The 26,795-nt window shown below is 53.5% G+C and overlaps 12 protein-coding genes across 12 annotated transcripts; 8 read left to right on the top strand and 4 right to left on the bottom strand.

The window, feature by feature from the left end:
• Window positions 1-971: 971 nt before the first annotated feature.
• LAESUDRAFT_729316 (uncharacterized protein) lies at window positions 972-3,653 on the top strand. The gene is made up of 7 exons (XM_040909613.1): window positions 972-1,371; window positions 1,433-1,579; window positions 1,635-1,913; window positions 1,973-2,140; window positions 2,195-2,386; window positions 2,437-2,595; window positions 2,654-3,653. Exons 1-7 carry the CDS (start codon window positions 1,247-1,249, stop codon window positions 3,561-3,563), a joined length of 1,980 nt encoding a protein of 659 aa, XP_040761022.1. The 5' UTR covers window positions 972-1,246; the 3' UTR covers window positions 3,564-3,653.
• A 355-nt stretch (window positions 3,654-4,008) lies between these two features.
• On the top strand, window positions 4,009-5,834 carry LAESUDRAFT_738329 (uncharacterized protein; the record flags this gene model as incomplete). Its single annotated transcript, XM_040910880.1, has 5 exons — window positions 4,009-4,582; window positions 4,635-5,071; window positions 5,133-5,492; window positions 5,547-5,627; window positions 5,688-5,834. The coding sequence occupies 5 exons, from the start codon at window positions 4,009-4,011 to the stop codon at window positions 5,832-5,834; spliced, it is 1,599 nt and encodes a 532-aa protein (XP_040761021.1).
• Window positions 5,835-6,300: 466 nt separating this feature from the next.
• Window positions 6,301-7,922, bottom strand: LAESUDRAFT_762060 (WD40 repeat-like protein; the record flags this gene model as incomplete). Its single annotated transcript, XM_040913024.1, has 3 exons — window positions 6,301-6,807; window positions 6,858-7,685; window positions 7,737-7,922. The coding sequence occupies 3 exons, from the start codon at window positions 7,920-7,922 to the stop codon at window positions 6,301-6,303; spliced, it is 1,521 nt and encodes a 506-aa protein (XP_040761020.1).
• Window positions 7,923-8,324: 402 nt separating this feature from the next.
• On the top strand, window positions 8,325-8,854 carry LAESUDRAFT_716290 (uncharacterized protein; the record flags this gene model as incomplete). Its single annotated transcript, XM_040907237.1, has 3 exons — window positions 8,325-8,349; window positions 8,405-8,537; window positions 8,599-8,854. The coding sequence occupies 3 exons, from the start codon at window positions 8,325-8,327 to the stop codon at window positions 8,852-8,854; spliced, it is 414 nt and encodes a 137-aa protein (XP_040761019.1).
• Window positions 8,855-9,671: 817 nt separating this feature from the next.
• On the top strand, window positions 9,672-13,795 carry LAESUDRAFT_762059 (glycoside hydrolase family 115 protein; the record flags this gene model as incomplete). Its single annotated transcript, XM_040913023.1, has 21 exons — window positions 9,672-10,176; window positions 10,235-10,253; window positions 10,310-10,516; window positions 10,566-10,609; window positions 10,671-10,683; window positions 10,738-10,973; window positions 11,030-11,035; window positions 11,093-11,215; window positions 11,270-11,345; window positions 11,393-11,453; window positions 11,522-11,530; window positions 11,578-11,610; window positions 11,735-12,039; window positions 12,089-12,363; window positions 12,416-12,422; window positions 12,479-12,541; window positions 12,599-12,685; window positions 12,739-13,094; window positions 13,147-13,324; window positions 13,380-13,656; window positions 13,709-13,795. The coding sequence occupies 21 exons, from the start codon at window positions 9,672-9,674 to the stop codon at window positions 13,793-13,795; spliced, it is 2,967 nt and encodes a 988-aa protein (XP_040761018.1).
• A 275-nt stretch (window positions 13,796-14,070) lies between these two features.
• Window positions 14,071-15,220, bottom strand: LAESUDRAFT_751704 (uncharacterized protein; the record flags this gene model as incomplete). Its single annotated transcript, XM_040911681.1, has 5 exons — window positions 14,071-14,308; window positions 14,369-14,445; window positions 14,518-14,708; window positions 14,858-14,993; window positions 15,143-15,220. The coding sequence occupies 5 exons, from the start codon at window positions 15,218-15,220 to the stop codon at window positions 14,071-14,073; spliced, it is 720 nt and encodes a 239-aa protein (XP_040761017.1).
• Window positions 15,221-15,237: 17 nt separating this feature from the next.
• Window positions 15,238-16,171, top strand: LAESUDRAFT_371875 (uncharacterized protein). Its single transcript, XM_040902213.1, has one exon. It carries the CDS (start codon window positions 15,441-15,443, stop codon window positions 15,975-15,977), a length of 537 nt encoding a protein of 178 aa, XP_040761016.1. The 5' UTR covers window positions 15,238-15,440; the 3' UTR covers window positions 15,978-16,171.
• A 966-nt stretch (window positions 16,172-17,137) lies between these two features.
• On the bottom strand, window positions 17,138-19,073 carry LAESUDRAFT_716287 (uncharacterized protein; the record flags this gene model as incomplete). The annotated part of the gene is made up of 2 exons (XM_040907236.1): window positions 17,138-18,200; window positions 18,259-19,073. 2 exons carry the CDS (start codon window positions 19,071-19,073, stop codon window positions 17,138-17,140), a joined length of 1,878 nt encoding a protein of 625 aa, XP_040761015.1.
• Window positions 19,074-19,689: 616 nt separating this feature from the next.
• Window positions 19,690-20,836, bottom strand: LAESUDRAFT_762057 (uncharacterized protein; the record flags this gene model as incomplete). Its single annotated transcript, XM_040913022.1, has 4 exons — window positions 19,690-19,889; window positions 19,954-20,339; window positions 20,402-20,434; window positions 20,490-20,836. 4 exons carry the CDS (start codon window positions 20,834-20,836, stop codon window positions 19,690-19,692), a joined length of 966 nt encoding a protein of 321 aa, XP_040761014.1.
• Window positions 20,837-21,016: 180 nt separating this feature from the next.
• LAESUDRAFT_704873 (uncharacterized protein) lies at window positions 21,017-22,716 on the top strand. The gene is made up of 2 exons (XM_040906565.1): window positions 21,017-21,120; window positions 21,186-22,716. Exon 2 carries the CDS (start codon window positions 21,215-21,217, stop codon window positions 22,472-22,474), a length of 1,260 nt encoding a protein of 419 aa, XP_040761013.1. The 5' UTR covers window positions 21,017-21,120; window positions 21,186-21,214; the 3' UTR covers window positions 22,475-22,716.
• Window positions 22,717-23,401: 685 nt separating this feature from the next.
• Window positions 23,402-24,308, top strand: LAESUDRAFT_751702 (uncharacterized protein). Its single transcript, XM_040911680.1, has 2 exons — window positions 23,402-23,511; window positions 23,576-24,308. The coding sequence occupies exons 1-2, from the start codon at window positions 23,467-23,469 to the stop codon at window positions 24,182-24,184; spliced, it is 654 nt and encodes a 217-aa protein (XP_040761012.1). The 5' UTR covers window positions 23,402-23,466; the 3' UTR covers window positions 24,185-24,308.
• Window positions 24,309-24,569: 261 nt separating this feature from the next.
• LAESUDRAFT_729308 (NAD(P)-binding protein) lies at window positions 24,570-26,675 on the top strand. The gene is made up of 8 exons (XM_040909612.1): window positions 24,570-24,905; window positions 24,963-25,159; window positions 25,233-25,328; window positions 25,391-25,400; window positions 25,462-25,602; window positions 25,655-25,846; window positions 25,904-26,118; window positions 26,179-26,675. The coding sequence occupies exons 1-8, from the start codon at window positions 24,863-24,865 to the stop codon at window positions 26,350-26,352; spliced, it is 1,068 nt and encodes a 355-aa protein (XP_040761011.1). The 5' UTR covers window positions 24,570-24,862; the 3' UTR covers window positions 26,353-26,675.
• Window positions 26,676-26,795: the final 120 nt, after the last annotated feature.

The raw sequence follows: 26,795 nt of genomic DNA, 5'->3' as shown, positions 1-26,795 counted from the left end.
TCAACGGCGATGACGTTCAAAGTATCAGTCATTTGAGATGTCTTACATATCTCCCTTTCGCTCGCGTGAAGTTCATCGTTCGTGCTATATTGCGCTGCCATATCATCAGAGCGCCTTGCCGATGCCTTCTATCTCGCAACATCCGAAGCAGAGCGGACTACCGATACCAAATGCTGTGAACAAGTACCTATCCTTGGATTTCTCAGTTCTGACACCTGTAGCCAGCATCCCTGGTAGACAGCTATGTCTCGCACGAACAGAAGTGTACTGGACAAAGCATTCAAGCTTCGGTGTCGACGGTGTGTGGAGTGCTTATCCGAATATTCAGGTCATCGAAACTCCTTCTCATCAGCCCCAATCCGGCTCATTGCAACATCACTGTTTGGTGAAAAAACTACGAGCTTATGCCAGTCGCAGGAATATTCATATCACGTCGCAATATCTTCAGGTCTGTGTCGATGATCATGGGCTTTCAATTCGTGTAGAAAGCTCACCCTCTATTCTCACCAGTTTACCATTCTACACTCGAGACGCTCAACTCCCACCGGCGACACTTTTACTGCAACCTGTCGATAGACTCTGACGGCTCTGCGGACCGCCGAAGGCAACCTATGCTTTTAAAAAATATCATACATTCTACTATCCAGTTATCGGCTTGAAAATCACCTCACGTTTAAGATGAGCGCCGCGAGTGTCATTACTCCTTCGATCGACTGCTGTGACCCGTGATTCTCTGCAGATCTTCCCTCATAACAAAGCTCACCTCATGGGTCTTGTTGACGCAGCCTTGAGCGTTGAGGAACACGAAGAGCATGCCGCCTCCGTTTATTGCGGTTCCGTTTAGGATCTTGACGGTGCTACACCCTGCGGCCACAGACTGAGCGCTGAGGCATCGGCTCCGGTGGCTAAATATCGCTCAAGGATCTTCCTATCTAGATATTGATTGGTACGCCACGACGCGCCGGAAAATACCTGGCAACGTGTTCGGTGTGCCACACACAAATGATCAATGGCCACTGCGTGTAATCGCGTTGGGTTGGCGGCGATTTGTTGACGCGTTGAATGCACGCCCCACGCATACCGCGCTCGCCCTATATCTACCCGGTGCTGTTCTTCCTCTTGACTGCCACAGCTGTTCCGTACTCTCCTACGCAGACGTGAACTCCCCTTCTGCTTTGCCTCTCACGCTAAACACTCTCCGGACTCGTTTTTTTTTTACTTGCCGTATCACTTTTGATTTTTTGCCATGGCCCAAGCTCGCATCTCGCTACCCTCTAAGATTACCTACTCGCAATCAAATCCGGCGAGCCTGGCACAAAGCGATCATGGGGCCAAAACTCCGGGTAACAATAAAGGCGCCTTTATTACCGAGTACGCTATCTGTCACTACCTCTGCAGTGCGATTGTAACAACCCATTCATACATCGTGCAGTAAATCAAAATCAATCGCGTCTTCAGCCGCAGTAGAAGAGGAAGTGGGCTCCGAGGTTCAGGTTCCTTCTGAACCGGACGCCGATTCAGAAGATAACCTACCATCGCAGTCTGTCCCTCGCACTTCCAGGTCAGACGATGGGCAGTCGTACGTATTGCATGCTTTTATATGCATTGTAGGTCGCTCATTCAAAGGCCTGCAGGTCCGAGCTGCTGATGGGTGGCCACTCCGAGTGGCCGAGTGGGTCAGCGCCACTCCGGACAGGTGCCGACCCTATCCCTTCCTCGCCTGATGCCTTGCGCCTCCCTTTCAATCTTTCGGGGGCAAATCATGAACCAGAGAGCTTGGTCATTGGCTACCCAATCCTAGTTCCTGCCGAATTAGGTGACACGGTATGGGAACGTGGTGTGGATGAAGAAGACATCTTCCTCCCTCGGGATGAACACTCCGGCGGGGTCTTACATTCATTCTGTGATGACAGGTGTGTAGCGACTTGTGTCCTCGTAGTCAGCAACCCAATGATATCTGCGCGGACTACAGTTACTGGAGCTTCCTCCGCTCAACGACTCCAGATTCGAAGTTCGGCCAAGTCGACTCGCGCACTCAAGAAGAGCCATCCGCTGTGCGTGCGCGAGACTTCGCATTCGCACTGGCCTTGGAGTACGAACGAGAGAGGTGTCTGGATAGGTTCGCGGACGGGGCTTCATAGTGAGGATCCTCGAGATCATCTGAGATTCGATGTTGACTTTCATTTGCGCTTAGCGCCTCCGTTCTCGAACAGCACTTCGGGATGGACATGGACTGGTCGGCGCCGCAAATGTCCATTCGGAAACGTGCTACCGAGCCGTTCATCTTCGCACATCAATACATTCGGGAAGACTATGACGTCGCTTCCACGAGTCCCTCGGCTCGCAAGTCCATCAAGGCTGTCTTCGAACGCGGTAGATCGCAGAGGTATGTGCTATGTGTCATCGATGGAATGTAGCTGATATAGTCATCTATAGCCCTAAAGTGCTATGTGACCATGCGCCGGCCGATCATGTCTCCATTGCCTTCATTGCTTGCGCGGAGACATCACCTGCATCTGACACTAGGCGGAGGAGCACTCAAGCAGACGAGAGTTCCGGACAGCGAGAAGGCCTCAGACGACTTTCTCCACAAAAGTAAGAGTATTGAAACCGGGGCACGCTAGGTATCCCATACTGATCTTTAATTGTGTAGGTCAATGCGGGGTCCACTGTCTTCGACATCGCCGAGCAGGACCAGCCCAGAACGTCAAGCCATTATCACCGGGGAAGAGTTCAGGAAAGTGGTATGCGCCGCCGCGGCTCCACCGGTTTTCGAGGTCGACTCCCATGCCATCTCATGCCAATCCCCTCTGGCACGCTCTCGCGCTTCATCTTCTGCATTCTCTCGCGGCTCTTCTCCAATCAGATCTTCCTCTCGCTCCCCTTCTCAATCATCTTCCAGTTCAGATTCATCGTATGTCCCATCCGACGCGGAGGACACCAGCGGAGCTTCTCAGAAATGGAAGTCCAGGCAGCAAGCTAAACCTCAAGCCGTCAAAGGAGACAAGGCTCGTTGGCAGGATGGCATTCCCTCATCTGCAGTCGCAGGTGAGAAGCGCAAACGAGCTACGTTGGCGTCACGACAGCCCCCTTCAACCAAGACAAACATCAATCGTGCAAGTACTTCAATCCCCAAACGTCCAAGGGTGTATGCTGTAGACCGTCATGGTGATATCCACTGTCCATGGCCTGACTGCTCCCACAGCGCCAGTGTGCTGCAGATGCGCCACCACCTTTCCAAGAAGCACAGGCATGATGCTCCGTCTTGCTACTGGCCGGGGTGCCAGACGAAGCATTTCTCTTCAGCGCCGAGGCACATCGACGATCATCACCTCAAGATTGAATGGGTGTGTCCTGCTTGCCACAGTACCTTCAAGAGCGAGCGTTCGGGGAACAGGCATATTCGCCAATCCTGCGAGGCGTGGCAGGGTGCCAATGTTGAGGAGGTTAAGGAAAATTGGATCAGTGATGACGATGGTCAGCAATCAACACGAAGCGAGTTGAAGTCCTTGGGAAATGAGAGGGTGGTCGACGAGCGGCCTAATAAACATAGAAGAATCTGATTGTTCATATTAGTATATTAGCTTCATCTCCTCACCCGCTGTACTATCTAGACTTTCCGTTGTATATCAGATCAATCCACTGGCCTTCTCATGAAAATCCATCTAATCATACTTACACGAGAATGTACGGCTATTAGCGCAAACGCTCGTCCGATTCAGAGCGCCCATTGCAGTGACATGATTTCCTATTTGACCACTTTTGGTCACGGTCGGCTCTCTCGGACGAATAGAGTGTCACAAACTATCATCCAGTTAAAGCTGCTCGCATGTTCCCTTCTCCTCGAAAATGTTCCACTGCTGGATTCGCTGTTGTCGAACCCACGGTTGACTCCCTTTATCGCAAGCCCGAGCGCACATCAGCTGCCCAGTTATGATCCGTATTTATACCGAGAAACAATAGCCCGTCAGCTCCCACCGTCCCGACTTTATCGACTCATTCGCACCGATGCCCTCACTCGCGAAAGTACCTCCCGAAATCTTAGAGCATATTGCATTCTTTGCAGCAACCGATCCGCTCCTCGGGCCTCCTGCTGGCATCATCCCTCTGCTCGCGACAAATCGGCGCATCCACTCGGTCCTTGCATTTGACTCGAATCCGCACCTCTGGGCTTGCATCTTCTCGCATAAATTCGATGTGTCTGCTGCCGTACGTCGTCTGGGACGAGAGCGCACTTCTCCGGTTGCGATGGCGGAAGAGCTGAAGGAACGGTGCCTGCTCATGAGACGCATACGTGAGCGCAAGGACACACTCGTTTCGTCGATCAACGTCAACGCGGAACACATGCACGTTTTGAGCTCCATACTCTGGATGGCGTACCTGATGATGCTCGAAAACGATGGAAGGAATGAGAGGCAGCTGAGGGAGTACGCGAGGATTGACGAATGGCTCAAGGAGTTTCTCTTCCACCAGTCAGGCGCGTCACTCATTCAATTGTCGGTGACACTGGATGCATGGCCGTCCGGGGACGACGAGAGGACATCCCTCGCTATGTGGTTATTCTGGATGCTGCTTAGACCAGGTGAGTAACTGTTTCGCTTGGCAAGACGTTTAGGCGTTCTGACCTTTAGCAGATGACTACATGACGGACGAGTCGACGTTCTACCATACGACGAGCGTGTTAAAGCTTGTCGCTCTTGGTGCACATCAATATAGTCTATGCACGCCCTCCTGGCGGGACTTTATACCTCCCCACCACCTGAAAGACGTCTCGCAAACCACCCGCTATGCTGCTTCACTCTCGCTCGTTCCGCCAGCCCCCGCAGCCCCCGCCATCCTCTCCTACCTCACGCTAATCAACAAGCTCCCCGTCTCGTGGGACACCATCAGCTACATGAAGCCGCCCGAGCCGAGCGTACCCAGCGTCGGCGGGACGTCCGGGAGCAGGGAGTGGGAAGCAGAGTGGGAGAGGAGCGTCGGCCTCGCGATTTCTGCGACGCCACTTGGCCCGGATCTGTCTGGCGCATTCGTACCTGGCAGCTTGGAAGGGTACTGGGAGGGCCTCTTTACAGTGCGTATCCCCGTTTGATTCACTCCATTTGGAAATACTCAGCCGTTGGGACGTTTGGCAGTACACCGAGTTCACCGCATACGCTGCGCTGCTTTCGGGCGCATCGCCATCTGTGCTCGAACGCAGCCTTGTCGCACAGCACCCACAGCTCTGGAAGCTCCGCGAGCACCATCTTTACGCGGAGGAGGACGATGACGATCTGGCCGGGCCCAATCCCAGGTTATCGGAGCCGCTTACTGCTGGCAGCCCACTTCGGGCGTACATACCCACTGGCACGGAGGTGCACGAAGTCCCTGATGGGCTGGAGGTGAAGGAGCCTGAGAGGCCGCTGGTAGTGTATGAGAGCTGGGCGGCAGTGAGGGCGAACCCAGAGAAGGCGAGAAAGAGGAGGAGAGTGAGAGATGTTATTATAACGGGCGAGGTGAGTATCGAGTGGTGATGCATTTCCCCATAATGACAATTGAATGATCGTCAGGGACATTCTGCATGGGGCCAGTTCAACCTCGTCGGGCGGATAAGGCCGTGTGACGGGTTCATCAGCCTATCGAAGGACTACGTGTGTGCTTCACTGTCGTGCCGCATTCATCGAATGCTAACCTCTCGTTTCGATGTGCAGATGAACGACGACCGCGGGCGGTGGCTCTACCGCGGATACATCATCGGGAACGCTCATGGAAACCTGTCTGGTCGATGGCGAGATACGCTCAGTCCGTCGGACGTGCAGGGTTATGAGGGGTGCTTTATGATGAGTCGGAGGAAGTGATATTTGTTTTTTCTACTTTCAGTGCGGTTTGTAGCTTTCGGGAAGGTGGTATTAAGGTTTCGACTCGCTACAGCTACTACTTTTGCAGCATAATACTGACTCATGCGTCGGTATGCCGATGTAACTGCGGCCAAACGCAACATTCAATCATGATGCTTAGAATTTATATACCTTGATTGATGTCGTACGTGGTAGTGTATTCCAGTATGGGGGGTCCACAAGTCCATCAATGCTATAACGGCGAAAGCAGCAGTTCGGGGAGTAACACAATGCAAGTCGACGAGTATACGTACACGTTCAGGAGACATACGATAGCAAAGCAATACTATACAATGCACAGACGACGATCATGCCACAGCAAGACAGCATATAATCTCAGACAATATTCAATAACTCAACCACAGCTGTCAGAATCAATCATCCCGTAAGCAATATTGATCCTGCCCATGAGAACGAGTCCAACGATCTACCGTATGCTGCATTTGTCAAATGCGCTCTCTTTCTTCACGGCGTTCTCCGGTTTACCCCACACTTTCCACATCTTCATCGCCTCCTCCGCAGGACAGATCGTGAACACCATCGTCCCATCCGGGCTCAGACAGCTGTGCCCCACCGCGGCCAGATGCGCTTGCACGCTGACGACATGCTTCATCGACGGGTACGAGTGCACAGTGATCGAGTTCGTGCATGGCAGCTTTGTGGCGACCACACCCGTGGGCAGCACCGTCGCACCTGCTGGCAGCGCGGGCGCAGACGCAGATGCAGATCGGTATGTCCACGATGTGCCATGCGTGCTCAGCAGCTCTCGGCAGTGTGGGGACCAGATGAGCGATGTTACAGAGGTGTTGAGCGGGATGGTGTGGAGAGGAGAGATCGTGGGCGAATTCTTTACGCTCCATATGCGGATCTTACCATCGGGGTAGGTCGATCCTGTTGCGAGCAGGTCGGGCTTCCACGGACACCATGCTAGAGCCTGTGTGCGCGTGTCAACGTGAATACTAGTTGAGAAAGGCGTTATTTTACCTTCACGGGCGCGTAGTGTCTCCACTTGCCGCCTTTTCTATGAGAATCCGAGAGCACCTCGCCTGCGCGCGCATCCCAGATTTGCACCACACCATGTTGGTCACCCGTGGCTAAATATTTTCTGTCGTGACTCCAGCGCACGCCGTGCACTTTGCCCTTGTGCATCGTAAGCTTGCTGACCGGATCCTGCATGCGTGTATCAAAGAGATAGACGTCGCCATGGGCGGTGCCCGCAGCAAGCAAGTCTCCATTCCAGTCCAGTCCACCTACGCCGTTGAACTCTTCACATCGCCATTGTCGCCTCACCGTCTGTCCTGGCGAGTCCCATATCTGCACCATTCCCATGCTTGTGCCCGCTGCCAGGAGGACAGGTGACTCTTGCGACCAGACGATCGAAGCAAGTTTGCCGTAGCTTCTTCGATCGAGAGTACCTAAATGCGTGATCATGCGCGTGTCCAGATGTTGATAGTAGAGGTCGCGCCCACATGCGACCGCGATCGCGTTTTTCTTGGACCATGAGAGTGGAAATGCGAATGGGTCTGAAGGGATGCCGGGTCCGTCAAGCGCCAGAACAAATGTACGGTTCCGCGTGGCAAGATGCGATGCAGCAGAAAGAGGGGAAGTTCTGGATGACGGTGCAAACACCTTTAACATTTGGAGTCGGTGCATGGTCATGCTGTCCTGGCTACCCGACGCCCGTGAACCCGAATCTGAGAACTTCAGACGTTTGTCTCCAATCAGTCCGAAAATACGTGCAATGCGTTGTGTACGAGGTGTGATGTTGAGCGGAACACCATGCTCGTTGGGTGCTGAGATGAAGCGATCAGCCTGCTGAGGATGAGTGGTTGTTCTCAATAACGCCGAACTCGCTGCACTTACCTCAGTCGTGTGGGATGCAGCTGGGTTTTCAACTTCCAGTACATCTTCGTCTCCTAATTCAAAAGAAGTCGAGATTCTTCGACGTTTTGCTGAATATGCGTTGGTAATTGATGCGGGTGTCCAGAGACGTTTTCGTTGAGGCGTCACGCATAATCGGTTGGGCGTACTGAAGCCATGTTCGTCCATGCTTCTCTCCACTTACAGTCGTATGATTAAGATTAGCTAGATATGACAGGCCACATCAAGACTCACATCAAGGTGTTCTGAGGTTCTGACTAGCGTCTCGAATGGTCGTCTGGAGTCGGTGTGAGCGAGTCTTCTCAGTTATCAAACTTGATTCCAGTGGTTTTTGTCTTCTTGGAAAAGAAATTGTTAGCAGTAAGTTCCCAAGATCTATGGCCGTGGACCTCAAGAGAGGATGACTTTATGATGGTAAGAGACAAGCAGGAAATGTGGCCACCCTCAGGCTCGTCTAACTGGCGCCTATACTAAGTAAGTGTGATCTAATCTAATCTAATAAGCAAGGTGCCAGGTTACCGCAAGACGCTCGCCACCCAATCAAATCTCAGACTCCTTCTACCACGAGCGATGGCACCTATGGTACCGCCTGGAGGTTTGTTTCATGTAGATGTTACTGGTTCATGCCTCTCATGCTTGATGAAGTTTAGAACCTCGCAAAGGTGCCAAACCCCAGCCATTAGGCAACTTCCCGTTGATAATCCTGTTCACAACATGCACATTATGTGCCGTATTTCTATTGTGGAGGCGTGCCTCATCGTTGAAGACCGTTGTTGCTCACCAGTGGGTCCCTTTATGCTTGATTGTTCCTGAATACGGTCAAAACTCTTGCGATGACGACAAGGCTTAGCACTTGGACGCAAAAGGAAGGCAGAATCCGCTTATCGGAAGACGATGGGCCTCCTTCGCGCGAATTTCTGGAGGATGAATATGATGAGGATAACGCCAGAATACCAGACGACGAACCGCTTGCCGTCACTGCGCATAGGCTGAATTCCGTCAATGTCATTCCCGTCACAGAACACACGCCCTCCGATGAGCATGCTGTACAGCCTCCCGCTGGTGGAGACTCGCAGATTCTGATTACATCTTTGACTTGAATTTCTGCTGGTATGCTTCTATTTTATACTTTTCATTCAAGCTCAATATCATACGCTCCTCACAGATCGACATGCTTTGTAGAGTATCATTCGAGACATTCCATGTACTGTATGGACGTTATCACCTCATGACAAGATCTACTCCTCTTGCACACGACAGCATCGACCTCAATGGATATCGTACAACAATCAGAATTGGTTGTCCTTACTGCATGCCTTCTTCGCTGTAAGCTGCTACTTATTGAATCATCAATTGGGTCTATAATTAGATAGTTTTCCCGAAAGTGCTCATTATATCTCCCCTGGCCTGTAGCTGTCTGCTCTAGCCTTTAGGGGAGCTTCACGAAGCAGTCTCCGTTGTCCGGGCTCCTTGACCTGACTAATCACTCAATTGGCACTACCTTGGAGCGAAATCTCTGATTGTCTCTGACAACCTCTGACAACCATTCCGGACATGAAGCTTTCAGTCAAGAGGAGAAACACTCAGTGGGAGCAAACCTGTCCACATGTGGCCAGCACATCAGGTGATGGCCCCGGTCCGCGAAGTCGAGTTTCACGCATTCTTTTTCGGTCAAGTACATCGCTCTAGCTTCCTGTACCAAAGTCCACTCCGAAGACACGTTCATTGGACGTCTGATGCACGCAATGCGTCCGCTTCGAAGGAATCCCCGAGGATGTTGAGCTTCACAAATCTTCCGAGGTCACAAGGGTACACTTTCACACAAGGTCAAAAATCAGCCGACACGCGCCTGCGACAGCTCTTAAGCATTCGGACGGTATCCCTTCGCTGGAAGTTATGCCTGCAGCTTGCGCCACCATGCTCGGACGCTGGGGCGGCTATGTGTTGTTCGGCCTCCTGGCCGTAGCCGACGTGCATGCGATTGGACAGGCTACCTGTGTCACATTCTCTCCCTCTGCGTCCTCTTTCCCAGTTGTCAGCAATGGCGTGGCTGCGCCAATTCTTCTTTCTGAAGATGATTGGGGAGGTGTGCAACGTACCGCGTACGACTTCGCCATGGACATTCACAATGTGACCGGGGTAATGCCTCTACTGCTCAACGTCAGTATCCCTGCGACCAGTACCAATCTCAGCCTTGCTAGTATAAGGCCCATAATTGTCGGTACATTGGGACAGTCGTCGCTCATCGATGAGGTGGTGCAAAACACGAACCTGGATGTCTCGAGCATCGACGGACAGTGGGAAGCATTCATGACACGCGAGGTGGCAAACCCTCTCCCGGGTATCAGCAGCGCGTATGTCATGATTGGCGCGGACAAGCGAGGTACCATCTATGCGATGTATGACCACTCCGAACAAATAGGTGAGGTCTTTCCCTCTATTCGCTCATCCTGGTACCGAGAAATAATTACTACTGTCAGGCGTCTCTCCGTGGTATTGGTAAGTTCAAAAAAGGCTTTAGTTGCGCGGCGCTTAGCTCAAGTGTTCCTACGTAGGTGGGCTGATGTCCCTACGAAAACACACTCTGAGATCTATGTGGACTCTGCTGGATGTGCCCATGGATCCCCCACAGTGAAGTATCGTGGTATTTTCCTGAACGACGAGCAGCCTGCTCTTCAGGGCTGGGCCATGGTACGGTTCACGAACGGTACCGGCGCTGCGCTCACAGACTCGCCGTTCAACCATTTCTTCTATACGAAGCTGTGAGTTGCCACGTGTAAATATAAGCTCTGTATGCTCACTTTGATGCAGGTTCGAGCTTTTGCTCCGGATGAAGGCGAACTACTTATGGCCAGGTGCGGAGAGATGCTTGTTGATGTTTGCCCTGCATAATTAATTGTGCGGTGTTATCTATAGCGATGTGGTCAAGGTATGCATTCCGCCATATCAGTTATACAACTTGTGATTCATTCTTACAACCTAGTGCATTCGGTGTCGACGACACATTGAACCAACCTCTGGCCAACTGGTATGGAATAGTCATGGGCACCAGTCATGAAGAGCCGATGATGCGGTCGATTCCAGTTGAATGGACTCTGTTCGGCGTAGGTCCTTGGGATTACAGCACGAATGCGCAGAATATCTATGACTTCTGGGTCGTTGGTGCCGATCGTGGCAAGCCGTACGAAAACGTCTGGACTGTGGGCATGCGAGGGGATGGTAAGTACGATCTCCAGTGCTCGGATTATCATGACTAATCTAATCCCGGAAAACAGGTGACTGTACGTGCTGCTGCATGTTACGCCCTGTTCGCACTCCTTGACACAGCTTGTCGCCAGTGCCATTGGCCGGTGGTCAGAACATCGCACTGCTTGAGGAGATAATCGCAGATCAGCGGCAGATATTGAGCAACACCTATCCGGGAGTGAATGTCACCACGATTCCGCAGATGTGGTGTCTATGTGAGTTTCTGTATTCGACCAATTGCTGCTTATGGCTCATGCACGTTGGTCTAGATCAGGAAGTGCTGGGGTACTACGAAGACGGAATGACTGTCCCAGACGATGTCACTCTTTTGTGGACTGATGATCTGTGCGTATCATGACTTTCCAACGTTGTCGTCTCTGATCACTCCATAGATATGGGAATATTGAACGCCTTCCCACACTGTCTGAGCGAAACCGTACTGGTGGTGCCGGTGTTTATTATCATGCAAGTTATCTCTCACTCTTTCATACGTGTGACTCTGACATGACTGCTCTCGACAGTACGATCTGGTTGGTGTTAATGTAATACTGAAGACAACTGCTGAAAAGGTGTTCAGGTCGGAGGCGTGCGAGACTACAAGTGGATCACGGTATGTTCCCTCGTCTCGTGCCCGTGAGCAACTCTAAGGTGGCCGTGCTTTACAGAGCAATCAGATGACGAAGGCAAGCTCATGAGCTCCCTCCTTCGTAAACTGCTCTAGATGTCCGCTGCAGACTTACGAGCAAATGTCCCTCGCGGTCGCCCGCAATGCCACGCGGATCTGGATCCTAAACGTAGGCGATCTAAAGCCATACGAAAAAGAAATAGAATTCTTCATCGCGCTCGGCTGGGATTCGTCGGTGTGGAACATCAACAATATTGACACCTACGTCGAACTGTGGGCTCAGCGCGAGTTCGGGCTTTCGTCTGAAGATGCTGCGACGGTGGCCGATGTGATCGCGAACATCACCCGCTTCAATTCGAATAGGAAGCCAGAGCTCCTCAACTCGACTGTCTACAGCTTGTGGAATTACCGAGAGTGGGTACATGGCGGCCTCCGCGCAGTGATGTCCTCATCTTGTTTTCAGGGCTGAGAACATGCTGGCCATGTGGCAAGCCACCAACGAGTCCGCTACTCAAGTTCGCGACTCACTGCCAGCCGAGATGCTGCCCGCGTATTTCGAGCTGGTCTATCATCCCGTGCAGGCCAGCTACACCCTGGCGAACATGTGGATTGCAGCGGGTATGAATAATTTTCGCGCCTCACAAGCCTTCCTCAGCGCCAACGACTATGCTGCGATTGTCGAGGAGCTGTTCCAGCAGGATTGGGAGCTTGAGGTCGAGTATGAATCTCAGTTGGACGGTGCGTCTACGTTTGGGTATTGCGAGTACAAAATGGCTGACCATTGCTATAGGCAAATGGTTAGACCGTTTCGATTCTACTTTGATTGTACACTCACGGGACGGAGATCCCTTAGGACCCAGATGATGAGCCAGACTCATGTCATGTATTCCTACTGGCAGCAACCGCAGGCCAATACGTGAGTTGAGCATTTGGATACGCATTACAGACTACCCAACTCCGCGCGTTTCTTAAGCATGCCCTATATTTCGAGATATCAAGCGCAAAAGCAAGCATTAGCTGGCGCCATGCGAGTCGCGCCTGAGGGCACCCAGGCTGCCTGGTGCGCGTTTTCCTCATATCACATCATTCCTACATCTCACCGGAGCGCATCAGGCCGGGCGACAATCAATACCAATGCGCGCAAGGCTACAGCTGCCCGAACCCATCTCTGTCCATCGACCCCTACCTGCCTTCCGGCAACAGGTACTTCGACATCGGCGCCGGTGGACCAGTGCCATTCAACTTCACGGCGACCAGCAACGTCACTTGGGTGACAATGTCGCCCGTGGCAGGCTACATATCGCCTGACGCGCCCGAGCAGCGAGTCTTCGCCACCGTCGACTGGAGCCAGCTGTCGAGCACGGAAATCGCATTGATCACGTTCGAGGCCTATCCGCAGGGCCAGCCGTCGATGTCTCTTACGGCGACGCTGACCGCGAATTACACGCAGGTGCCGAATAATTTCACAGGTATGTGCAACCAGTGTGGTCATGCTAGATTGTGTTGATTTGCACCACGTAGGTTTCGTCGAGGGCGATGGGTGCGTCTCGATCGAGGCTGCGCACGCTTCAAGGAATACTACAGTCGAAGGCATTACGTGGATCAATCTCCCAGGCTACGGCCGGACGCTCTCCGGCGTCACCCCGTGGCCTCGCGGTGGCGACGAGCTCAACTTCACAGTCGGCACCGGTCCCAGCATGTGAGCGTTCGTTCATTTCCAATTCGAGATCCGCATACTTACATCCCGGGTCTAGTGAGTACGACTTTTACACTTTCAACACCTATCAGGATAGCGGCAACGTCTTCATCACGACCTACGTCTCGCCGTCACAGAACTCGCTTGGGCCGACCCGGCCCCTTGCTATCGGCATCCAGGTCGACTCGTGCGAGCCACAAGTGAGCTACTTCGTGCCAGTCGTAACGCCGGGGACACAGCCTGCTGCGTGGGACGGACTTGATGGCTGGGTGGCGACGAACGTCAATCCGATCTACATGAACTTCACTGCTGAACCGGGCGCCCACACGTTAACAGTAAGCACGAAACAGTGTGATCACGAACATCGGTATGTTAAAGATTCAACAGCTCTGGATGATTGAGCCTACTGTCGTCGTGCAGAAGATTGTTATCGGTGTGTCACCATCTCTGCAACCTATGAAGTGCGCATCTTGAATCCTGCATTGCAGACACAGGCAGTGTACAACCGAGCTACCTCGGGCCACCTGAAAGTATACGCATCCTGTAGTAGTCACTACTCGAACGTAGCATACGCTGGCTGTTGTATGTACAACTGATGCGAACACGAAGATGTCCCAATAGCCTGCGAGACATCGATCGTGACGAGAATTGTGCACGATAAATTACATGGCAGAGCGTGGTGACTTCTCCCAGACTGTGGAATGATTCGGAATGTATTTACAAGTCACGATGGATACTTTGAGAACAAATCACAACGCCGGCTCCTCGCCTACGACAAAGGTATACAGATTTCGCAGGGCATTCCTCTGCTTCGTGGTCAAAAGTGGACAACAGCACGGCGATGCCCATAGTTGCTGAATGAGCAGCAATGTTGCCCTGCGGCGGATGCTGCCACTCCCACTGTCAAATATCACGTCCAAAGCATTCCTGTCCAGCACTGCCTTGTCCTTGTCAGACAGGCGGGCATGGACAGTGTCCACAGTGTTCCTCCACCACATGTCAATGTTAGTGCAATGCTGTGGTGGCTATAGCTCAGCCAGCTGGAACCCATAACGCTCTGCGATGAGCAGGCACGCGTCGTCGAGCAACGCCCGGTTGGCAAGCATGGTGATCGCCTTCTCATGCTGTAGATGGTGAGAACAGTATAATGAATTAGCAATACACGCTGAACATTGAGAGAGAGGTCGAAAGCTCACATCGGTGACCTTCACGCGAAGGTCGGCAATCATTTGATCCTGCCGGGCATTCCTTTGAGCTTGCTCAGCATTCCTGCCAGCTAGTTCTGCTGCAAGCTTGTCAAACTTGGCATTGAGTGCGGCGAGTCCTCCATCATGGATGCTCCTGCTCTCACTGGTGGAAGGTGCTGGAATGGGGTGCTTGGGTGGAGCTTAATGCAACAGATGGATGTGAGCATGTGGCACACAGAAAGAGGGAAAAATGGCACACCTGCACGCCTATGCTTAGTCTTTCTACGTTAAGCCTTCATCGAGGGAATGAGGGCACGGCCATTGGCTGCTGCTGTAGCATCAACAGCACTTTCGCAGTGAGCCTTGTCGACAGGGTTGACGACAGCATGGTATTTCAAGCCATCTCTCGTGATATCGATGGTGGGAGGCGGAGACCCACATTTATAAAACATAACATCAGGGTCAGCTCCGGGAGAGTCTGACATCTGAAGCGAGGACAATATTTGTGAGTTTCTTGGCCGCCTTGGTAAGCTCAGGGGCAACCGTGGGCGGTGCAACGTTTCGGCATTGATGACTTCGCCACAACCAGAGGCTTCACCGTCAGCATGCGTGTCCCGATCTCCTCGGGACTCACGTGATGACGGTGAAGGAGAGCCTCTGCCTTGTCACCGAGTGTATTGGCCTGAGTTGCTTTCTTCTTACCTTTGGGCATGAGAGCTCAGGAGTGGCCAAGTTCGGATTACATAAGCATTTTTCATCTCCGAAACGCGCCGATTGGATGACGCGCCGGTGGCTGAGATGTGCAATGGCTGAGGCTCATCGCTCATAGCTGACTTGTACTTCTATCTCTAGTCTAGAAAACATATCTACTGCAGGGTCCCTGATTTTGCAGAGTTGTTGTACATATTCATGCATTGGAATTATACCCGACAATGATAAGTCGTGACAATCATATCATGAACAGCCCACTGAAGAGTCGAAGGCTCTTACTGGGTGCTGCTCGCCAGATGTCGACATGTTGTACCCTTACAGTACGTGCCTCCCTCTGCAGAGCATCATCAGAAGAGAAGCTCACTGGACATGAGGACGTCGCGACAATATTGATTGGCCCGGTGCAGGTGCCTACGACGCCACTCTCGGCGAACTCGTTTTGTCTGACAGCGAAGACATTGGCATCTGCTGTCCGTTCCCTGCTTGAGCGTATGACTGAATCACGCGTTGCAGGGCGGACAATTGCTACGTCCACAAGTGACATTGTGAAGGTCCGCCATGTTTTCCATTCCTCTGACAGATGTCATGGCTCACAAATTCGAACAAGAAACGGGAGCGCATCTTCTGCAACACCGACCTCTTTCTCTCGCAATGAGTACAGGCCGCAGCTATGCTTTGTCCCCGTTGCTCCCTGCATGTGTTCTGCCATTCGGCACGGCCGGTGCCGTTCAGTCCGTGGCACGACCTCACATTTTTGATCACAGCCATTCACCCGTGAGTTTCGATTTCCCAATTCCACTTCACGGCCATGATCGCTCCCTGTTAGCGCCCCCCTAACCGACCAGTCCCAGGCCCACGGGCCACCAATGGGCCATCGACTCCATCTTCTACTCCGTCTTCGCGGTCGCCGAGACGCTTGGCTCCTCGAACCACTAGTACAACATCGATCTCGCGGCGAATGGTGACAACGACTATATGCCAGGCTATGCGGTCTATGAAACTTCAAGACGGACCCATCTGGGGGTACTCGGTGTCGACCAGCTCGGCGAGGAAGACATCCATCTCGTCGACGAACATCGCAGGCCTGATCTGGCACCAATGATCACATTGTGACCGTCTCCATCTCAGATCAGGGTGAAATGAGTTATGTGGACATGGCCACCGTTGCTGTCGGCCCTGCGAGTGATCATGATGGTGGATGGTTCATCTTGTAGATACCTTTTGGCCCCATCCGTCGGCGAGAATTTTAACGTCGCACGGGCTGGCCAGGTCGGTCTTGCATTCAGGTGCGCGGTCAAAACGACGCTCGGCACGCAGTTAGTTGTCACGACGGTCACAGTTTTACAACACAACTGTCGATCCGAGCACGTTGGAGACCTCGAACGGACACAGTGAGGCGGATGGCGGCTATGGCATCACTAGCAAAGGGAGCCACAGCAGTGCCAGAGGTGTGGGTATATACCCGAATATGGTGCTGCTTCTGGCGATGCTGGCTGGTGTGGGCGTGTTGATCAAAGCACTGGGAAATGGCTGGCCTTGAAGCTGACAGTATGGATTCGCGGCTTCTATCGTCGAGCTATTGGTATATCCTAGGACTTCATGACATACCCCACCCTGGGAGGTAAACCTTGTCACATCGTTTCGTGGCAACTAGCGTTCCGTATGTTTGTGATATACCAATATATCCGAGATGAGCTTCCAGAATAGATCTGATGACAGATTGCATAAATAGGACAGGCTCAATGAGAACGAGAGCAGAAAACTGAATGAGTTGAGTGAACACAGCACGGTTCTGAGTGAGGAGCAAAGCATATAGAACGACGAAAGCGCGATTATCCGTTTGGGCAGAATATCAGATGGAGTTGAAAACATGACGCCAGCGCCACGGCTGGCAACGCACGACAGACGGTGTCTGCTCTCAGAACATGACACCACCATCTGGACCAGGAGAGACGGACACACTATGCACCCTTATCGCACCCGCCTGCAGACTCGCATAGCTCGACGTGCGGTAGACCATCCCAGTGCCTGTCCGAGGCTTCGGCCTCGGGCCCGCAACGAGCGGGCGTACTCGCGGAGAGGAGGGCGGAGTAGGCGTCGCACGTGTGTTCGTCGGCGTCGTCGGCGTGGAAGTCGTAGACGTGGAGGAGCCGTTGCTGTCGGCCCTTTGGATGGGCGCCGCGCTAGGGAGCTGCGAGAGGTTGCGGACGGACGGCACGCTCGAGAGCGTGCGCGCGTGCTGGCCATTCGTCAGCACGCCGGTCTTGCTTGGGATGCCCGACGGTGAGCGGACCATGTTCTGCCGCAGCGCCATGGACTGCGAAAGGCGGAGCGGCCGCGGCATGCCTGACGTTGTGCTCGTGCTACCTCCGGAGGGAGTGGACGAACCTGATGCACCCATTGAGGAATATGTAGATACGGAGCTTACGCTGGATGCGGCCGACATGGTCCGTGGCCGCGCTCCATTGGCTGTAAAGGACGTTAATGATCGTTGATAATAGCTTGCACGACCGGGAAGACCTGATACTGATCCTGTAGACAGCACGGAGCTGGTGCTCGCGGACGATAGAGCACGCTGCCTCGAGATTATCGCCTGGATATCGGTCGACTTTAAAGGCCGTTGCACACGACGTGCACCAGCGACACCTCTAGAGCTGGGTGTGGTAGGCATGGAGGAAGCCCCAGTAGAGAATATCGACATGCTGGATTGCGCTCTGACTCGCGTTGGCGTCGATTCGAGCGAAGACGTGCTATCCGCAGTGCTGGGCCGTAACGAGGATAGCGACGAATTGGACGTGGATGCAGACTTGGGCAGGTCTTTGCTCGGATGTGATCCTGCAGCAGGTGGCGGGCTGACTACCGTGGATTCCCTCGTGGCCTCTGAAAGTGGCCGTGAATTGCTTGCAGACAGCGATGTTTTGCGTGTGATCGAGGTGTGTATCAGCTTCCGGGTGAGCGTCGAGGGCGCATCCTCATCCTCACTGACACGATCGCCCACGTCAGGCTGGCCGCAGCGCAAGCAGCGATCAAGCAACGCACCTATCGCTCCAGCCGAGCCCCGTCGTCAAGCCCATCCCTGCGCGCAGGAGACTTCCGTCTCGGTGTCGTATCCGCCGTCTTACAGTATCCCGAGGGTCTTTGTACAATACGCCCGCCTTCGTAGTGATAGACCCAGCCATGGACGCCGCACTGAGCACGCTGAGCGAGCGGTCGGGCGCGTCGCCTTCCTCGTCCTCCTCAAGGAGGTATGGAAACGACGATGTCATTCCGGGGCCCTTGGGAAGCAGCTTTGAGCGCGGAGACAGCAAGCCATCGCGGAACATGAGATGGGGGAGGGGCGTGTGCAGATCGATGCTCGAGTCGGACTCGCTGCCGTCGAGCTCCCGCTCCGTATCTGAGCCCGCTTCCTTCAGATCATTGTGGCAGCCGACACCAGAGCTCGAGCGATGGGGTGTGCGGAACGCTGTGGGAGCGGCAGCATATGACCTGCGCCTGGGGCGAGGTGTGTTGGCGAGGATGGTCCCTACATCTGGGCTAGAGGGCCGTTGTACGCTTGCTCCTCGTTCTCGTCGAGCAGCTCGCACTGCCGATGACTCCTTCACTGCTGCGTCGTTCGATCGCGATGCGCCAACTGTCACCGACAGGTTTGATTCAAGATCTGGTCCCGGCCGCAAAGAAAGTCCTTCCAGTTCCTCGTGCTGGGAAGCATCATCAGATCCCTTCACTGCCTGCAGCGTATCTTCGACAGACACCGGCTTTGGATTGCTGGGCCGCCTGCGCCGTGCACTGCCGAAGATGGCGTTCTGAATGCTCGGCTTGCGGAAATGCTCCGCAGACTCGGGATGAAAGGACATGGGAGCAAGACGTCGCAATTGACTACTGCACAGGCCCAGACGCGGCAGAATAGCCGAAGTAGTGAGAAATCCGAGTGACCCAGAGACTAAAGTCGCAGCGCAGCCGTACACTGGAAGTAAGTTGGGCGCGTTGATGACAACATTCCCTTTTACATCGCACGCTACCCACAATCGCACAGCATCGCATGATTTTTCATAACAAATGACATGTTCGGAACGACAGCCTGGAGGTAGTCAGGAAAAGTGATGAACAATCAGTTCAAAGGCTAAGCCAAGGACGAATGAGGGTCATCCCGGTGTCGACGAAGATGCGATCACAGTACTCGGAAGTGAAAGACATGCGAAATTAGTTCTAATCGTAACCCGTAATCCATCCACCTAAACAGGTGTCAGGAATTTGATGGAATGCATGTAGCTCGGCATGGGTTGTAGAAATCTGTGTCTGGGTACTATCAGCAGGAACTACGAGTCAGATGGGACATAGCACAAGGCTATGACAATGGAACATTTTACAGACAACAATCAACCCAGATGGCAACGTTGATTGGAGGCAGCCCAGAAAGCCCCACGAACTTACATCAGCCCGAATGAGAGGAATGCTCGACCCTTGTCACCGCTATTCCCGAGCGGAAAGCGTCTTCCAGCGTCTATCAAACCATGTTTCCAGCACCGGTGTCAGCTGGGTAGTCAGGCTCTGCTTCGCGGCATTGTCATTGATGTAAAGCAGAGCTGCGTTGGGCATTCGTTCGATATATGCGACGACTTGCGCCGCGCCTTGGGCGCTCGAGACGCGTTCGAAGAGTGACGGTGCACGACCTGGATCACGTTAGACAGCCCACATCAATCAACGTAACTGTGATATCCGAGCGCTGGCACGTACCTATCACATAGTGGTAGCGCTGTAGGAGCTGCATCACCCACTGTCTTACATTCAGCTCTAGCTTCATGCCCGTAACGGCATTTAGGGAGAAGTACGCGAGTAGAGGGAGATGGGGCACTTCTCGGTCGCCATCCTCAGTGCCCACTGGTGGAAGGACGTGATCGGGAGCAGGAAGGAAAGCCGACAAGCCATGGCTGCCGCTTGTTTTTGTTAGCGCCATAACCACTGAGGTGCCTCCAAATAAGGGGCAGGAAAGACGCATACCACAGTCTCCACAAGCCTCATTGCGGAACGCGATATCCGCAAAGATCTCGCTTCCGGGTGGGTGTTCGCCTTCAGACTCCAGATGCTTCATCGCGAAGCACTTCTCGTAGAATATCCTGCACCTGGACCGTGGCCTCATTGATCTCCGGGGCAAATGACACCCAAGTTGGCCGACCATAGGCACCTAGACCAGCGTATGCGCAACCGTCGAGAGATGCTATGGGGTCTTGTTAGTAGAGGAAAACCCTTCAACCAACCAGAAATGTACATACAAGATGAATATGAAGTCAAGCTCGGAAGCGGATATCCGCTCGCCTTCAGGACCTCTCGACCCCATCCCTTGTGAGCGTATCCAGGTGGCTGGTCTCGACGAGCAATTCGCTCCCCCCCAGGCGCCACCAATTTTACCCCAAGCGCGCCGAGCCTCTGCTTCGCCCCAGGTTCCATTGAGGGCGCCGACCCGTCCGAGGGACCAGCTCCACAGGAGCTTTTCTCGTGCACGTTCGACAATAAAGTGCGCGTGCACGAAGAACGCGTTCACATCGCCGTCGCCGCTTGCAGTCTCTTGGGAGAGATGCGCTGCGGAGGCCGCGAACGACTCGTGCCATACGGTGGTCATCTCGTGTGAGAGAGCGCGAGAGGCGACCTCGGCCCAGCGTGAATAAGCGCCCGACGTCAACTTATGCACTGCGAAAATAAGGTTTAAATGAGCCACAAGTCATTTTTGTAAGGTGATATTGTTAAACGTCCCCGGGCGCCAATCAGTGCAAGTAAGTGAGACTGCGACGGGATACAATAGATTTGATGTCCGCCTCTTCAACACAGCTCCCGCACGTTCTCAGTGACCTAGAGACCTGCCGCACCTGAGGCTTGTCGAACAGTCGCGTGTGAGAGCGGTTGTCCGTTAGTGTTGAAGATGCTTCAGTGTCTGTGTACTCAGTACTGACATTTCTGTCTGCTCACTCCAGCACGCTCAACACAGGTCTTCATCGCCGATATGGGCGACTATCTGGGTCTCCCATCGCCACGTCTGCCCTTCGAAATATGCGACTACATACTCGATCACCTATGGGACGACCGCAAGACCCTCAAGGTCTGCAGCCGCGTCACGCGAGAATGGCTCCCCACGACGCGGAAACATCTTTTTCATTTCATCCGTATCGTCAACGACCTGGAGCTCGTCGCCTTTGAGGATGTGATGCTTCACTCGAGGGACGCGGTGGCGCTCTGCGTCCGCACGTTGGACTTTGGATGGGACGACCGTTTCGCGATTCCCGCCTTCGTGCCTCAAACGCTCGCATCTTTCGGCCGGCTAGAAGAGCTCACCCTCCGAGGAACCATATGGAACGATTCTTACTTTTCTGCGAAGACTATAAGGTGGCCGATACTGCCCATGGTGAAGGCTCTTCACTTGCACATCAGGATCGTCGACGACGTCGTAAGCCTGCAGCGATTCATCTGCGCATGCCCCTCGCTCTCCTCCCTGAAGCTCCAGATAAGACGAGTCTCAGAGTGCGATGGTTCGCACACTCATCCTCCAGTGGTCATCCCGGGATCGATAGCGATCGAGACTTTCCAATGCGGTGTCCATGCGCCAGACCCCCTACTCAGCTGGCTGCTGCAGGGTGGCCTGAAGCTGCGCATGCGTCGATTGGCGATTACCGTGCGCGAAATTCCGGCCTCGGTCAAATTTCTCAGGACGGGCGACGTTCAAGGCCTGTTGCGTGCATCTGGTGAATGTCTGGAGCATCTCGTCCTCAATTTGCCACCCGCGGCATTCTCCCGTTCACCAGATGGCCAACAAGCAGCGCTGATGCACAATCCGAATCTGGTCTCGGTCTATGTGTCCGATGTAGGGTGTCATCGCGCCCCTGGCTCAGGGGCGTTCTCCAATGGCTGGACGAGTCTGCTCTCAATCCTTGCCGATATCCAGCCAATGCATGCCAGGCTGCAATCGATCGACATCAAGTTGGTTACGACAAGCGAGTCGGATATCACAAGTATGCCTTGTGAGCAGCTTGATGCCGCCCTGGCGCGAATTGTGGATACCCACCCGCAGTTAATCTTCGCCGTATGGATAGCCTGCGATCTTCTTATACCAGCGCCATGGCTGGCAGAGTTCGTCGGAGCGCTCTTGCAAGGCTTGGTCAGGGTGCAGGCGGGACGGGGCAGATTCTGTTTGATGTGGCTGAACGGTTGCGATGAGGTTATGGGCTTAGGTCACCGCACGATACCGTCCTGGTGTTCGCGGTGGTGATGTGGCAGGGCTCAGTTCATCTAGCTTTTCTCCTTGGCAATACCTTCCATGTACATCATTCTTTCGGACTTTGCTTCCTACGCGCTTAGGCTATAGATGTTTCGTAGATTCCATCTTCTGCCTGCGCACGAGCCGAGGGCCTTGTCCCACAATTCAGAGATGTAATGAAGGCTTGCATTGTCGATTGGGACAGTTTTTTTATGTGAAACAGCTTATATCAATAATTTCCACAGATTGCAGACAGCATGCTTTCAGGCGTCCGCCGAGATGACCACTTCCCGAGCGGAGGCGTGTCCGCGAACAGAACGGCTGCGCCGTTCACTTAATGTGCACTGTTCGCCACCTTGCGCAGCTCCTCGACTTCCAGCTCTACATGCATTGCCAAGTTAATTAAAGCAACAGTTGCTTGCCATCTTCTCGGATAGGGCCCCGGGCGCCAGTGGCCCACACTGCAGATTCGGACGCGTCCACGTGATCATATGAAACGCGTTGGTGGCGCTAGCCGTGCAACGATTGAGCAACGATTTCTGGGACATCTGCTGCTTTGATGATTTCGAAGGGTCTGGCCACTTCAACTTTCCCAATTATGTATTCTACGAGTCTCATTCCACGCGCATGATCATGGCACTTGAACGATTATGAGAATTTCAGTTTGTGGGTCCACCTCAGGTTATGTTCCTGATAAGGAAACGTTATGTTGCAACATTGTTGACTAATTCTTATGCAGTCGTCAGGACGTAAGATGCTTGGACGTTAGAGAATGAAGCCGCATAATTTCTATGGTGCCTTCATGAGGTCGGGTTGGTGGTGTTGGACCAACAAGTGACATCGGATCATTCCGTCTGAGCGCTGAGCCACTGGCGGGCCATATTATCATGTGAGTCCGAGCGGCCTATTTAAGGACCGACGCGTACTTGAACGCGCTTCAGTCGCCGCGTAACTACCACCATCCTCGCCACACAGCTTGGACATTCGAGTACGAAGCGATCTATATGGGTGAATTAGAGTCGCTAAGGGAGGTGTTTGAGAAGTTAGAGGTATGTATTTGCGCTCGTCGCCAAGCTGGCAGCAAGATGCGCACTATTGATGACAATTCTGCAGGTCCGAGAGCAGAAGAAGAATGCGTCTCAAGAATTGGCCATCGGCGACTCTGAGAAGCCTTCAAAGCCTGCGCGCGGTGATGTTGCGATGGATGTAGACCGCGCCAAAAGCAGGCCACAGTCGTCTCTCGTGCACCGCATAAAGCGCGGGCAGGCAATACGTTATCCCCGCCTGCCGAAGGGGTTCCGTTCGCATCCATGCCACTACGTCCTCGGCTGGGAAGTTTCCGATGCTACCGTCAGAAGCTACATCAAGCGGCTCCCTCACTACATCGACGTGTTCATCTACAAGCACGAAAAGGCTCTGCTGGACACACACGGACTCATGCTCCTGCTGCTCAAACGGATCTTCTGCTACGAACACTTTTTCTGGGCGACGGTGCTCCCGCGAGGGAGCCGCGTCCCCGAGGACCCCTTCGACCCGAAGGTGCCGTTCGTGACTGTGTTCGGGATATGCGCGACGGCGAGCAAGCGCTATTTCCGGCGGAGACCGTCGAAGATGCAGTATGCGGCCTTGATGAATGCGTTCGGGGCGGTGCCTGCGAAGTGGCACAAGGATCCGCTGCCGAAGAGCCTCTTCCATTTGCAAGCTGTGTGTATGGATTGTTGAGTGCGTCGTGCACTACAAGTTGGTGTTAGTGGTCTACTGATCAACGCCGCGCTAGTGCTATAGCGTGACACCCCGTATGGTCCCTTGTTTCTCTTTCGGTCTTCTTATATGTTTGTTTCTCGCTACTGACGCCTTGAGCATATGATTGGGTATACACGATTGCTCTACTACTGCGAATGCCACTGGCTCTTGGGATACTAATTCTCATCATGATCTCACTCCCTGATCTTTCAAATTCGTCATATTGTGCCTTGCTATGAGAATTCTCTGTCTTCTTTACACGTCAATAAAGCTTCTTGGAATAAGTACTAGCGTCTTTGTGTGCTTCCGTAGTGAATGTGAGAGCTCGGCAACAAGCGAAGCGACCTCCTCAAACATGGCGACCCCCTGACGGTGCATCTGAGGGCCACACTGCACATTCCGGACTCTCGTCTCCAGAGCCTGCGCGATCTGCATGCATTGACTTATCGTTCGCGTCTATCTTTGAGGTCATTAGTCAGTCCGAAGACGCCACTCTTCTCGGCATCACGCCAAATACCATCTGCAGCCAGCTAAGGGCGTTCGTGAATGCCCGAGAAAGCTGACTGTACAACTATTTGCTGGAAGCGCTTTACCCCACAAAGAACTCTATAAAGGCGTAGCGATTCAATTGCCTCTGCGCTTGATACCCTACAAAGCATGGCGACCTCTAAGACGGCGATCTTCCTGACTGGAGCAACAGGTACGCGTGGTTCCGTACTGCTGGACGATCAAATTGTCGACAACTTTGTTCATTCAGGCTATATCGGTGGCGCTGTGCTCGCCCGTCTGCTGAAGCACCCGAGTGCAGAGACGTTCGATATCACGGTCCTGACGCGCGATGCGAACAAGGCCAAGAAGCTCGAGACCTTTGGGGTGAAGGCGGTGGTGGGGACGCATGACGATCTGGACAAGCTCGAGTCGCTGGCGGAGCAGTCGCACGTTGTCTTTTCTTGCGTGAGTGGATGCGCTTTCGTTGGGCTTCGAGTGTCTGGAGCTCGTACATTGACCGGGTCGCTTGGTGCTTTAGGCGGACGCGGATAACTTGCCTGCTATTCAAGCGATATTGCAAGGACAGAGAAAGAGACATGCGTCTGTCGGCGATCTGCCTATTTTGATTCATACGGTGAGTTATCACCTATTACCTTCAGCCTCTGCATCTCATAGGGTGTTGCTGCATTCAAATAGTCTGGTACAGGTCAGGATCTACTTGTCAACGCTATATGTGTGACAGTGTCACGGCTGAACATGTGCCATAGGTGAAATCGCTGAAGGGACCAAAGGAATGTATGCGTCGGAGACGTCCTACTCAGACACGAACGTAGAGCAGATCAAGTCCATCCCGGAGACCGCTTTTCATCGCAATGTTGACCTCACAGTTGTCGCCGCTGACCAACAAGGTAGCAGTCATCGTCTCATCACACCCTGATGTGTTCTCTGACAGCGTTGCAGGATATACAAAGACGTACATCGTGCTCCCGTCCACCATCTATGGCATTGCCACCCACCCCCTCGCACAGGCGGGCATCTCGAACCCACACTCGATCCAAATCCCCAACATCATCCGCGTCTCGATTGAGCGGAAGCAAGCCGGCATGGTGGGCCTCGGCAAGTCACTCTGGCCTGACGTGCACATCGATGACCGTAAGCGCGCGTGCATTACCTCCCTCTCTCCATGCCCTTGCTCACACAGCAATACAGTGGCGGAGCTGTACATCACGATCTTCGATACGGTCACGCGCGACCCGGAGCTCGGGCACGGCTGGGAGGGCTTCCACTTTGGCGAAAATGGCGAGCACTCGTGGTACGACATCAGCAAGGCGATTGCCGTGGCGTTCGTCGAGCTCGGCCTCGGCGGGAGCGACGAGCCGACGACGTTCACCACGGAGGAGCTGGTCAAGTTCTGGGGCTCAGAGGTGCGTCTCACCCTAAATCGCCAGTCCGGTGCTATTGTTCAACGTGTATCTGGATGTCAGGCAATTGGATTGTACTATGGGAGCAACGTGCGCTGCACCGCGGACCGCGGGCGCTCGATTGGGTGGAAGCCGAGGAAGACGACGAAGGACATGATCGCGAGCATCAAGCCGGAGGTGCAGTCGCTGTGGAAGGAGGCGCAGGAGGAGGGTGGTCTGAAGCTGTCCACTTCGTGATGGGGTTCGTATGGCACAGAATCGCTGAGGAAGAATTCGATCATGTACAACAGTAAGTGGAGAATCACGGCGGACAGAATGCGGTGCTATTTTTGCGTCGCAATATGTTGTGGATTCATGACCGTGCTACATGCCAGCTGATACCACGATCATCGTGCTGGCCTTGCTTTTGCTGTGAACTACTTACTTTTTCATGCCCATGATCAAGGCTTAATCAGTAAGCATGAAGCAGAATATTGTAGTGCTACGTTAAACGCTGGAAGCGGACGCGGACGAAGTTGATGACGTCATATGTGATCTACAATGTCATGTGCCCTTGTCGTCACCGACAAAGTAACACTATTTTGGCCATCGATCGACTCCGTCTCTTCAGTAGCTCTCCCCAGCGAACACTCAAGCCCTCAGGCCTCAGGCCTCATCGCGGAATGTCGCACATAAGACAA

This window comes from Laetiporus sulphureus (assembly GCF_001632365.1).
Source record: "Laetiporus sulphureus 93-53 unplaced genomic scaffold LAESUscaffold_41, whole genome shotgun sequence".
NCBI lineage: Eukaryota > Fungi > Basidiomycota > Agaricomycetes > Polyporales > Laetiporaceae > Laetiporus > Laetiporus sulphureus.
This window is presented reverse-complemented; position numbering and strand designations above follow the sequence as displayed.

Excerpts from the sequence above, each read along its gene's own strand:
- LAESUDRAFT_729316 (XM_040909613.1), top strand. The coding sequence starts at position 1,247 with ATGGCCCAAGCTCGCATCTCGCTACCCTCTAAGATTACCTACTCGCAA. Across the intron at positions 1,372-1,432 it reads AAAGGCGCCTTTATTACCGA|TAAATCAAAATCAATCGCGT; the intron begins GTACGCTATCTG and ends TACATCGTGCAG. Across the intron at positions 1,914-1,972 it reads CATTCATTCTGTGATGACAG|TTACTGGAGCTTCCTCCGCT; the intron begins GTGTGTAGCGAC and ends CGCGGACTACAG.
- LAESUDRAFT_371875 (XM_040902213.1), top strand. The coding sequence starts at position 15,441 with ATGATAAGTCGTGACAATCATATCATGAACAGCCCACTGAAGAGTCGA.
- LAESUDRAFT_704873 (XM_040906565.1), top strand. The coding sequence starts at position 21,215 with ATGGGCGACTATCTGGGTCTCCCATCGCCACGTCTGCCCTTCGAAATA.
- LAESUDRAFT_751702 (XM_040911680.1), top strand. The coding sequence starts at position 23,467 with ATGGGTGAATTAGAGTCGCTAAGGGAGGTGTTTGAGAAGTTAGAG. Across the intron at positions 23,512-23,575 it reads AGGTGTTTGAGAAGTTAGAG|GTCCGAGAGCAGAAGAAGAA; the intron begins GTATGTATTTGC and ends ACAATTCTGCAG.
- LAESUDRAFT_729308 (XM_040909612.1), top strand. The coding sequence starts at position 24,863 with ATGGCGACCTCTAAGACGGCGATCTTCCTGACTGGAGCAACAG. Across the intron at positions 25,160-25,232 it reads CGCACGTTGTCTTTTCTTGC|GCGGACGCGGATAACTTGCC; the intron begins GTGAGTGGATGC and ends TTGGTGCTTTAG. Across the intron at positions 25,603-25,654 it reads TGTCGCCGCTGACCAACAAG|GATATACAAAGACGTACATC; the intron begins GTAGCAGTCATC and ends ACAGCGTTGCAG.